This window comes from Anarhichas minor, unplaced genomic scaffold (assembly GCF_050575085.1).
Source record: "Anarhichas minor isolate MPS153535 unplaced genomic scaffold, ASM5057508v1 ptg000018l, whole genome shotgun sequence".
Taxonomy (NCBI): Eukaryota; Metazoa; Chordata; class Actinopteri; order Perciformes; family Anarhichadidae; genus Anarhichas; species Anarhichas minor.
This window is the reverse complement of record NW_027466464.1, coordinates 12414604-12426800: the sequence shown is the minus strand read 5'-3', so window position 1 is coordinate 12426800 and position 12197 is coordinate 12414604. Positions and strand designations below refer to the sequence as shown.

Below are 12197 nucleotides of genomic sequence, written 5' to 3'. Positions count from 1 at the left end.
TAGCATAACAAAAAGTATAGACTACTAAATGTCCTGAAATTTCCCTCCAAATCCGGCACCGTGGTAAGACAATTGTTACATTTAAAGATGTTAATGCATAACAAATGATAACGTCACCATTACACTGTGAAAGACTGAGCCCAGCCCCTTTACGGTATCACAGGAGGCTGACGACAGGTACTCATAATGTATACAGGGAGGGTGTGATCCATCCACAGACTGTTTTATGGAGACGAACGATGGGAAAACAAAGGCAAAATAATTTTTTAAGACAACCTGAACTTCATTTTTTACATAATCTGTGATGAATTTCTGCTGATTCAAATGGAGCCGAGGAGAGATTTCACGCTGATTTCAGCGCTTTGCTGCTGCTGGATCTGCATCCACTCCGGTGAGTGTGACGGTGAAACCGCAGCTTAAATGATGTGATTCAATCATGCTGATATTTAACCTACAGGCTACTAAAGTAGCATTCAAATGTTGTCCTATCACGACTTTTTGGGACTTTATAATATTTGTATAGTATTCAACCTCCTGTTGTATCACAAAGAAACGTCTGTGCGTAATTTTCTAATTCCTTCAACAATCTTATTATTATTTTTGCAGTACAATTATGAAACTCACCATTGTTCTTATTTCTATCAGGACTTATAAGGATGATTTTGCTATTTTATTTAATATATACAGGACCTAAAGGCATCATTTACAGTACTAAACATAATCAAAACCAAATACTATTTTTTTCAATTCAACATGGAACCTTTACATACAAAGACAAAAAATATATAAAATGTAAAAAAATAAATCACTACACAATTAAAATAAGATGTTCTGCATAAAACGTATGACACAAAATAAAAGCATTAAAAGTAGACAATAACAACAAAGATGCGACATTACAGACATACATGATTTAGTTATTTTGCAGTAGGTATTAATCATTTTACAAGTAGTATATTCTTACAAAAAATCTTATTTTATTTCACCATATTCCATATTAAAAAATATTTTACCATGAATTTCATCCTTCTAAAACTCTCTACAACCATTTTAAATGACATTTAAAATGTTTTTTTTTATTATGCATTCATTTTAGTTCAACTGAATAATAAACAAGATATGATCCTTGATGTTGACGATGAATATTATAAAAACCTTTACAAACTATTTGCCACAGTTTCCTTTAAACAGTTTAGAATTGTTCTGCACCTGAGAATTGAGCAGAATAATCTGTTTTAAATTCAATCTGCAGAAAAACAAAAACTGCAGCACAATGCAATGAGATGTTTCTGCTCCACTGGCAGAGCCTCACCTGAAACATCATTTGGTTGGTTATAAATAGACAATATAATCACAGAAACTGGCATTACACACGTTTGCACAGTGTGTGCTCTTGGCTGGCTGTTTCCTGCTCTGGATAATCCTAAATTGCTTGTCGGTGATGCCAGGTTGCCAGAGAGTTGAAAGCTGTGTGTTCAGAGAAGACCGAGGGAAGAAGAGCTGCTCGTGAAGTGAACGGGAAAAGAAGATGTGTACATTTCTTACCACTGTTCATTTAACCTGGAAGACAAATCAAATCTCCTCTGACACAAAAGGTCGAACACTGAGGATTAAAGAGGCTTATTGCAATAATGAAATCACGAGTCTAATGAGCGATGACTGACAGAAAACAAAATCAAGTTTCAGTTGTGCCAAGAACCGTCTGGATTTATTGCATTATTAACATTTCTGTGAGAAAAGCTTGGTCTCGCTCTCATAAACTCTTTAATAACTAACTCTCTCATAACGCAGTCTTCACAGTGTTTATAAGTTGTAACTAAAGGCTTCACCAAATCATTTTCTCAATAGATCATAAGCTCTTATTATTTACAACGTTTGGATGATTAAATAAAGTAGATGAGAATATCCATCGCACCCTTGTGTCTGTATGGTGAATACGAAGCTCAGCTAACCAAACTATAGCCCTTCACCTGCAAAATGTCACACAATGAGATACGTACCAACCAGGAAGAGACATAAAACGACCACAAAGAGACACAAAACGACCACAAAGAGACACAAAACAACAACAAAAAAGAGGCTAAACAACTATAAAGTCTGTGTGTGTTGCTCCTGTTGTTGGATTTTAGTGTTGTTGGATTGAAGTACAAATCAGGGACAGATAAGTGATGTCTCTTGTCTCCGTCTCCGTCCGTCAGTGCTGGCTGAAGACTGGAGCCGCGTCCACACTGAGGACGAGCTCTTCAGGAGCTTGTTTGGCGGCTACAGCAAGTGGACGCGTCCGGCACGAAACATCACCGACGTGGTCATCGTCAAGTTCGGCCTCTCGATCGCACAGCTGATAGACGTGGTGGGAACACCCAAAAAAACTGACCACCGCTTCAAAAATATAAAGATATATCAAACTTATTGCTGCTTTCTAAATATTTTGCTGTTTATAAACAATCATTCTCACATATGAGAGTCTAATAATAATAAGAATTCCTTCTAAACCAGTTGTTTTTGTCAATGTTTGGCTCAAAAACAGGACGAGAAAAATCAGATGATGACGACCAACGTGTGGCTGAAACAGGTATGGAAGAAACTGACCTGTGATTCAATACTTTGCACCAATATTCATCTCTTTGATTTGGCCTTTCTTGTATGAAAACTATGAAACTGCTTATTGTCTTAAAAACCGTGTCGGTTTTGGCAGGAATGGACCGACTATAAGCTGCAGTGGAGTCCGTCCGACTTCGACAATGTGACGTCCATCAGAGTCCCCTCTGAGCTCATCTGGGTGCCGGACATTGTGCTGTACAACAAGTACAAAACATTCAGCAGCTAACAACTGCAGCTGCACAAATCTAGTAGAAAGATGGAGTGAGAACAAGAGGAAATCATACGGTTAAAGGACAAAAACACAAGTTTTGAAGGAAGTTTGTTGAGGAAGTTTTGTTTAGTAGTTAACTAAACTAAAGTTTACAAGTGAAGGGCACACTTTATTCAGTTTGCTTCTTGCCCAAAAGCAGTTTGTTGCCATTTTTCCGAATACAAGGAAGGCTGTGTCACAAGCACAGACAGCCAAGGACACACTTAAACAGGCACGACTTTGAATTTCTGTAGGTGGAACTGGAAATTATCTGTAGTGATCAATTACCCGCTTGATCCATAACAATGTCCTCGTCCACTGAAGAGCGTGTGAGTGAGGGAAGGTCACTTATATGGAGCCAAACAGCTCGATTGTATTTTCCTGCACACCAATTGGTGATAAATGCAAATCATCCTGTTGAATAAAGGACCCTGATTGCATTGCGTCTGTGCAGCGATCTTGCATCACACAGTTTTAGTCAAAGTCTAGCTTCCTCCCCTCGGGGCCCCGAGGAAGTATTAATCCTTAAAGTTGTCTGGATGGAGAGTAAACTTTCTCCCGCGTCAGCATTTGTGCAAATGAGCTTGCATCATGAATGCAGCGTGGTTAACATTCGGTTGATCAATTATTAAAAGAGTAAAAGGGGCATCGCTCGAGGTTTAGTTATTCAGATTTTGAGTTTGAAACGCAATAAGACGGAAACTTTGGAGCCTTGCTGAACAAAATAACGACAGAAAAATCATCCTTTTTATCCAGATGATACCTCAACTTTGCTGTCTTGGTATTGGTGTCAATTTTCAATACTTTTTGCTTGTTTTTCATGTCTCAAATGCTATGCTTCCTCCCCTCATCCTCTTCTTTTTCCAGTGCAGACGGAGAGTTCGCCATCACCCACATGACCAAGGCCCATCTCTTCCACACCGGTCGTGTCCGCTGGGTTCCCCCGGCCATCTACAAGTCCTCCTGCTCCATCGACGTCACCTTCTTCCCTTTCGACCAGCAGAGCTGCAAGATGAAGTTCGGCTCCTGGACGTACGACCGCGCCAAGATCGACCTGGAGCCCTTCGAGAACACGGTGGACCTGAAGGTTCTTTTCATTTTGAGTTTGTGCCATTTAGACACAATTGGCGGCTCCGTTCTGTCGTGGTTTGCCAGCTCTGCCTCTTTACCTCCTCTTATCTTCGGTCCACACATGCTCCTTTCCAACATTTTGTTTTGCAGACGGATGCCAGCTAAATGTTCTGGCTGCTTACTTTTTAATTAACAAAATAGTTTTCAGCGCGTTGCATTACAGAATTAACTTCTGGGGAAAACAAAATGCATGAATACTTTTTCCTGGAGCGATTTCTCAGGTTTTCTTATCTGTGTTTTACATTCCTATTCTTCTGCACTGAAATATACTGACATCAGTCACCACTCTGGTCCAGAGGGACGTCTCTTCACATCAATTGAATGGATTGTCATGAAATTTGTTGCAGATATTCATGGTTTAAAGAGGATGATGCCTACTGACTTGTGTGATTGTTTGACTTTTTCTCTAGCGCCTCTGTGTCTTGACAAATACTGGATGCTCATGATTTCCAGGAAATTAGTACAAACATTCATGTTCCTCTTTGGTGATCCATTCACTTTTCAGCCAGCGTCATTATCAGGCTGGGTTCATCCTCTGTGGACCATGAATGTCTGAACAATATCTTTCGTCAATCCATCAAATATCTTCATCCCTAGGATTACTGGGAGAGCGGAGAGTGGGCGATCGTCAACGCCGTGGGAACCTACAACACCAAGAAATACGACTGCTGCCACGAGATCTACCCCGACATCACCTACTACTTCGTCATCCGCCGCCTCCCGCTGTTCTACACCATCAACCTCATCATCCCCTGCCTCCTCATCTCCTTCCTCACCGTCCTGGTCTTCTACCTCCCGTCGGACTGCGGCGAGAAGATCACGCTGTGCATCTCCGTGCTGCTGTCGCTCACCGTCTTCCTGCTGCTCATCACGGAGATCATCCCGTCCACGTCGCTGGTCATACCGCTGATCGGGGAGTATCTGCTCTTCACTATGATCTTCGTCACGCTGTCCATCGTCATCACCGTGTTCATGCTGAACGTGCACCACCGCTCGTCAGAGACTCACACCATGCCTCGATGGGTTCACGGGCTTTTCCTGTCGGCGGTGCCTCGCTGGCTGTGCATGAAGCGCCCAGAACACGGTGTCAGGCCTGCAAGGTGAGCAAACAAAGAAGGCCTCGGGCTCCGCAGAGTGAAGCCGATTCTCTCTCCCGGCCAGCAGGGGGCGACTCCTCTGGTTGTATAGAAGTCTATGAGAAAATGACTCTACTTCTCTCTTGATTTATTACCTCAGTAAACATGAGTTTAAGTTGATATGGTGAATGCTTGTTTACACATCCAGCAGAGCAACATTATGCTTCATTAGGAGTCTTGTTTGTGTCCAACTGATGAATTTAGGTCAAATATTCTCTCTCTGTTAGCTCTGTTTCTGGTCTCCACCGACTCCTGAGGAAAACATCTGTCTCTTTAGCTGGTGAATGCTCTTCCATGTTCACCAGCTAGACTCTAACTGTGTCTGCCTGCTCTTTGCTTTGTTGCCTCAGGCGGCACCACCTGACTGATAAACTCCTCCCCTTCCGGACTCCAGGCCCCGCCCACATCTCATCCACCTGGGTCACTCAGGAGTCTGACATCGATCTTTATGATTCCCAGGAGGACGCCAGAGATGAAACGCACTACTGCGATGTCCACGGTTACACAGACGCAGATAATCTGGGGAGGTTTGGGGTGAAGGTAGCTGGCCGGCCGAGGATTTCTCCCCTCTCTCCTCCTCTCCCTCCATCTCTGGGTTACATCCTCCTCCCACAGAGACTCTCCCCACTCAGCTTGGACTGGGACACCCCTCCTGTGGAGCATGGTTCGATCCAGGGCCCTATGGCCTCCGCTCTGTCTCCTGCGGTGGTATCGGCCCTGGAGGGGGTCACCTACATCGCAGAGCATCTCAGAGCCGAGGAAGCAGACTTCTCAGTGAGTCCTGACGTGGTGACAGGAAGTGATTTATTTCAACTCCTGTCTCATCTTCTTTTTGTCTTTTCCGTCTCTACAGGTGAAGGAGGACTGGAAGTATGTCGCCATGGTTGTGGACCGGATCTTCCTCTGGATGTTCATTATAGTGTGTCTGCTGGGGACCGTCGGGCTCTTCCTGCCTCCGTGGCTCTCTGGGATGTTCTAGAACCAAACTGGAAATCAGAAAGAATTAATAACGCAATTAATCTGCATGTTTGCCTCAAACGATTATCAAAATTGTTGTTTCAGCTGTAGCACAAAATAAAAAAAATAATGTAACTTCTTTCAAACAAGTTTTTTATACTGTGTATGTCTTTTGATTTCAGCAGAATATAGGTTTTCTGAGTCTTAGCTAAAAAGATGATGCCAAAGTCAATCAGTCAATATTAACTGAAGAAAAAAGTGAAGTTAAAACTGTCAAAAGGTGTGTGGAAGACTGAAAAGAAAGAAGTATCAGATGTAACTGATCCTTGCGTTACTAAAGCAAGGTGGGAAGTTGTTCACACCGACTAGAAAACAACACACTTACGTCGCATTTAGGAGAAAAATCCAAATTCTGAAGCATTTTCAGCTGCAGACTGAATGAGGACACTTGAACACAAGAAGCTGTCAATCATAAGATACTTCGTCTTCTCTTGTGTCTCCTCCATTAGCATCCACATGATGTATTCAGCTCAACAACTACTTTGCACTTTCCTTTGCAGGCCTCAATTCAAACATACAATAACAAACTTAAAACATGCACAACACTGCATGTGTGGAATATCTTTAACTCATTTTGTTTTGATGCTAAGTTGCTAACTAGCCTAAGAAAGATGTGTATTGCCTTACTGAAAAGGTGCAGCCTCATATTGTGTTCATAGCACAAAACGTGGAGTATGTACGGTATATAATAGGATTAAGAGCACAATATAAGGTGTTTTCTCAGCTAATTAAATTGTAAAAAGTTGGGCCAACTTTTTGTAAGACACAAATCTGAGTCACAAGATTATGTTTATCCAGTGTTTTCCAATGAATATTAATAATCAGGCGTTTTATCCAGAAAAGCGAGAGGCACCCACAGAAACTAATTGGTTTGTAGAAATATTTACAGCACGCTCTCAGTGTTAAAAGGTCGACATGTGACTGATAAACACACTGGCCTTACAATGAATCAAACAGAAGTCTAAAGGTCGAGTGCTTGTTAGAAGAATCTCATGAATGAAAAATTGGACATGCTGCTGTATTTTATAATCACAATTTCTCAGAAACTATAAAACTCTGAACAACACATAAGAGAGATTCTTCCAGAATGCACGACAGAGACACTTTTTGATAACTTCTCCTGCAACAAAAAGAGGAAATAAATACAAATGTGCAGCATGCTGTAATCCGTTTTTTGGGTCGACACTATCAATCATGTGAGTGTTTGCTCATCGTGTCACATCACACACACTTTTTAATCAAAGTAGCACAAAAAAAAAATCATTAAAAAACTTGTGACAACAAATGCACTCCTTGTTGTAAGTGGGTGGCGCAGTGTGAAGTGTTTGCACTACGGGCCGATAAAGCGGACAGGACTCTTCACCAAACTAGGCCAACTAAACCAAGTGACAACTATTAGATCATTAATATAGTGGATGAAACAAAAGCTGTTTTCTAAATACCAGCAAATAAAAGCTGATTTATTGTTTCATATTCATTCTTGAATAAAATAAAATAAGTGACTAGAAATAAACACAACAGATGAATCATGACAAAAGTAAAATTTTATTACAACAGAGAGACAGTGTAGAAAGAACAATATTCATGCAATATTAACACTTATGATTATCATATTTACTTATAACAAATGTGCAACAAAAGGCCAGAAAACACTAACAGAGACGTGCAGATTCCTCCACTCCCTATTCAGCGTAAAGCATTTCTTTTCTCTTAGCATACATGGAGCTGAATGAGAACACAGCGTCGGTGACGACGGTGGGGAGAAACGGGAAGAGCCGGAAGAAAAAGGTATCCGCCGCTGAGGCCAGCAGGTATCTGTATTTAGGCTGAGCGGACGTGATGGAGTGCAGCATCGCGTCGATGACCATGTCGCCGTTCTTGAACCCGCTTCTGCACGTTGTCGTGAAGTACTCGTTGGCCAGATCGATGTACTGTCGGTTGAAGATTTGCTTCCGTTCGTCGTCTAATTTCTCCCAAATGTCCAAACTCGTTTTCATCTTCACGATGCTGGTGGCTTGGCCGAAATTGCCCGGCTGGATGATGCTGACCTGACAGATGAAAAGAGAGAGTTAGTCTGTATGTTCTCAAAACTTTACGTGCTAGCTGGCTAATTCCACCAGGGTGTCATGCTACTACTGGTTACAAAAAAGAGCCTTGAAAAAGCTACGGCTATAATGGAGTTCGCCATTTTGTAGTGCTGCTGCGATGTACGTATAGTAAGAATTATTATACTGAGTGGACTCAAAGTCATCGACAGGACGTGTCGGGCCATTGAGCATTGAGCTGAAGGAAAAATGGCAGACGGATGAGAAGAGAGCAGAGTTGTGGCGCGAAAACAATATATTTAATGTGAGCAGAGAAGCGCATCATAACACAAATGGCCAGATACTTTATATTTATTATTTGGGAAAATACACGTGGAAGATCATAAAAAGATCGAACCTTTTGTGATTTCTTGTAATTTTTAGACAATAGAAACATTCATTTTCTCCCTTCCTCGGTGTCATAAACTTGTTTTTGTTGCTGAATAGAAAAGCACTTTGTGCTGCATTCTGTGCATGAACGGTGCTAACAAGATTAAGTGTGTTCATTCATTCAGTCAGCTTTGCACAGTGTAATGAAACAACTATGATGTATTTCATTAATGGTGGTTTTGTACTGAGTGATGATAGAAAATTAGCCTGAAACCTTCCCACAGACGTCATATCTTGTCCACTGCAGACTTCCCCCACATGTTATGCCAACAGTATTGTACATTACTGTACCTTCACACCAAAACTGGCCATTTCAACCCGGAGGCAGTCTGCAAAGGCCTCCAGTCCTCTCTTTGACACGCTGTAGGCTCCCATGTTCAGGCAGTTGAAGAAGGCAAAGATGCTCGACATGTAAACCATCCGACCTGAAACATTAAAACATTGTTTTTTTACTTTAAACGTCACACAATAAGAATGGGAGGATACTGGGAAATGTGGCTACATTTCTGAGCTAACCTTTGGCGGCACGAATCAGAGGTAGAAATGCAAAAGAGGTTCTGATGGAGCCAAACAGGTTGATGTCCACCATGTTGTGGAAATCTCCGATAGAGCTCCACTCGATCTCGGCCCAGTCCGTGATGCCAGCGTTGTTCACAACGGCCCACAACCCTGACAGAGTACAGAAGTTAGTCCTCACAATGGATGTGCATTGTGCACATTTATTTGTTGTGTTAATGCATTATTGGGGACTCATTTAAACAAGCCATCCACGATGATATCATGCGATTTTAATCGGATGACATCATCTTGCTCCAGGACATAGTTGCATGATAATAAACCTCTTGAGATTATGCATGAAAACCGAAATAAATTAGTAAAAGATTATGTGATGCGGCGTAATAAAGATAAAAAGCTGAGGAATATTAAATGAGATAGTAAGATATGTAACTAAAGCATGATGTCTACATTTTGAGTTTCTCACTTTTATGTTAATATCTATATTCTTGGTGAATCAGAGTTATTAGATAGTAAATCTAATTTTAACTTGTCATTATCAATATTTAATATTTTTGACAAAGAAACATTTCTTAAGTCAAAATTGCAACATTTTTAAATCAAATAATTGGTCAAAATGTAATAAAACTAATTTAGATTAAGATACAAAAAGCTAAAACATGACAGCGTCCCACAATTTTGATTTACAAATGAAAAACCCCATTATTAATTGATTAGACTTTTTGATTTTGAATCTCATAATTTAGTATTTCTCCCAGAAATGATCTTCCACACACTTTAAATAAGTGAAACTGGGTCATTTCTTGCAGTGTGCTAAGCTCTTACCTTTCTCCGGCAGGTTCTCCTGGACCATCTTCTTCGCCTGCTGCACCTCTTCATCACTGGTGACGTCCAGCTTGAGGATTTTCAGATTACTGGAGCTCTGTCTGGCCAGAAGTTGGGCTCCGGCTCCTTCCGGAGACAAACACCCAGCGAAGACCACAAACCCTTTGTGGTCCAAACATTGAGCCAGCTGGTGTCCGAAGCCGCTGTCGCAGCCGGTTATCAGCACAGCGTAGCCGTCGCCGTGCTGCACGTGGCCGCTGCTTCGGTGGCGGGAAAACAGCTTGGCGAGGCCGAAGAGGAGCATGGCGGAGATGGTGGCTATGCCGGTGATTTGGCCGATCAAGAAAGTTGCATACATGTTGATGAAGCGTCTGTGAACCACTGTGGCTGAAGAGTGTCTGAAGAGTGTCTGAAGAGTGTCTGAAGGAGCTGCCTGCTGCGCAATATATCCCCACTCACAACACACTAGCAGTTCATTGTGTGGGCGGTTTGTTCTGGTGAGATCCAAGCAATTTGTTCAGGTTTTCATGTGACTTGAAAGACACCTCTATCGCTCGAAACGCTGTGTTGCTTCTTACTGGAATTGTCAACAATCAACATACGAGGAAGGAAAAGTCCTGACCTTTATCCTGATAACTAATCAATTATAAAGGCCGGGACTTTCTGAAGTTGTCACGTCAGGCTTCGCCTTCTGTGTTCTGTGTGTTCTGTGTCTTTGTGTGTTTCTTTCTGTAGCTCCTCACTCTACCTATCAGCCACTCCCTCAGCACCAGTCTAACTCCCTTCACCTGCCTCTGACTGTCTGCGCTTGAGTCCTCATCATGCCCCGTGACAGAAGTATTGACGACACACACAATGTTTTGGAACTAATTCTGGAGCATTATTCTGTGCTGCACAACTGAAGAGTGCTTTATGCAACACATTTCTGAATGTATCCGAGGTGAGAAACATAAGCTAATATTCACACACTATACAGTGGGGATTGTTCTGGTAAGTCATTGAAACAAGTCTTTGTTGCCCTTCAGTAGTGTCAACAGGGACCGACAAAATCAATACATATTGACATTTTCTCGTAGTAGCTTTAAGTACAGTTTTCAGGTATTATACTTGAGTATTTCCATTTTACACTACTTTATACTTTATAACGTTTATACTTTTTAACGTTGGCTCACAGGGAAACTCCCAAAACACATCATGTATAGTGTCACCATCAACCGGCTAATGAAGCAAATCTACCGGAACCCAACCGACAGAAATAGCTGCTGTTACTCGGGAGACTTGATGTGCACAGCTGCTTTAGGGGGGTCTAACACAGAACCTTTTGATTTTCCTCTAAAGTCAATATCTCTGTGGTCACACATCAGAGGACGCCTCGGTCCTGCAGATGAATAAAACCGTCTGCAGCGCCATCAGTGGTTAAGCAGTGGTGAGCAGACAATCGGGTGATGTTCTCCGTCCTCTTTACCACAAATCAGCTGTTACAGCTGCTCTCTCACTCCGGGTTGTATTCAGAGACGCTGCCTACATCTGCCTACATCTGGCAGACACCAAACAAAGGCCCAGGTGAGCTTCCCACCCCTTTATAGACTCTTTTGGGTCCTAATGCCAGACTCCCTGTTGCCTGCCTTCCCACATTATCATGGCATCACACTTTAACACCAACCTCATGAAGCCTGCTCAGGCTCTCCCTTCTGATTCCAAACTTTCCATGACTCATTCACAGCCATTACAACCACAGTGCACGAATTGCAGTGATTTTGTCTGGTTATTACAAATAAATTTGAAAGAGTCCGGGGAAGTCCTCGTAAGGAGGTCAGGTGGTGTGTGGGCCACAATACTCTTTTCACAACCATAAGGCCCAACGCCTGAGAGGAATCAGTGCATACATGGACATTGTGTGTACCGGCTGTAAGAGCAAATCTCTCTGTGGGACAAATAAACCTTTGAAAAGATGTCACAGAGCACAGGGCTGTGGGGATGGTGTGACTGTTGTATTATCCTCATTCTATGATTATTGTCTGACACATACTCATATGACTTTGGTGAGAACACATGCAGTGTGGTAGCAAACTGCCTCAGTGAGTGATCTTGATTTCTGGCATCGCCTTCTCAGTCTCCTGTATTTGTTCAGTTTCAGAGACCGTCGAGACTTTAGGTTGTAGCTGCATTTCTAACACTATTGATGCGCACTGTTACAGCTTACCTCTGTCACAGAAGACCTCACTTAATGACCTGGAAATGGTTGTA

At 42.1% G+C, this 12197-nt stretch overlaps 2 protein-coding genes across 2 annotated transcripts; one reads left to right on the top strand and one right to left on the bottom strand.

The window, feature by feature from the left end:
* Positions 1 to 173: 173 nt before the first annotated feature.
* On the top strand, positions 174 to 6097 carry LOC142952768 (neuronal acetylcholine receptor subunit alpha-2-like). Its single transcript, XM_076094702.1, has 8 exons — positions 174 to 391; positions 2199 to 2350; positions 2528 to 2572; positions 2696 to 2805; positions 3719 to 3938; positions 4580 to 5082; positions 5469 to 5892; positions 5972 to 6097. Exons 1-8 carry the CDS (start codon positions 325 to 327, stop codon positions 6095 to 6097), a joined length of 1647 nt encoding a protein of 548 aa, XP_075950817.1. The 5' UTR covers positions 174 to 324.
* Positions 6098 to 7661: 1564 nt separating this feature from the next.
* LOC142952759 (D-beta-hydroxybutyrate dehydrogenase, mitochondrial) lies at positions 7662 to 12176 on the bottom strand. Its single transcript, XM_076094677.1, has 4 exons — positions 9951 to 12176; positions 9126 to 9278; positions 8901 to 9034; positions 7662 to 8183 (listed from the first exon to the last, which is right to left on the bottom strand). Exons 1-4 carry the CDS (start codon positions 10306 to 10308, stop codon positions 7818 to 7820), a joined length of 1011 nt encoding a protein of 336 aa, XP_075950792.1. The 5' UTR covers positions 10309 to 12176; the 3' UTR covers positions 7662 to 7817.
* Between the last annotated feature and the right edge of the window lie 21 nt (positions 12177 to 12197).

Coding starts and splice junctions, on each gene's coding strand:
- LOC142952768 (XM_076094702.1), top strand. CDS start 325: ATGGAGCCGAGGAGAGATTTCACGCTGATTTCAGCGCTTTGCTGCTGC. Junction 2,806..3,718: donor GACATTGTGCTGTACAACAA/GTACAAAACATT, acceptor TTCTTTTTCCAG/TGCAGACGGAGAGTTCGCCA. Junction 3,939..4,579: donor AGAACACGGTGGACCTGAAG/GTTCTTTTCATT, acceptor CTTCATCCCTAG/GATTACTGGGAGAGCGGAGA.
- LOC142952759 (XM_076094677.1), bottom strand. CDS start 10,308: ATGTATGCAACTTTCTTGATCGGCCAAATCACCGGCATAGCCACCATC. Junction 9,035..9,125: donor TCTGATTCGTGCCGCCAAAG/GTTAGCTCAGAA, acceptor TTAATGTTTCAG/GTCGGATGGTTTACATGTCG. Junction 8,184..8,900: donor TGGCCAGTTTTGGTGTGAAG/GTACAGTAATGT, acceptor TTCATCTGTCAG/GTCAGCATCATCCAGCCGGG.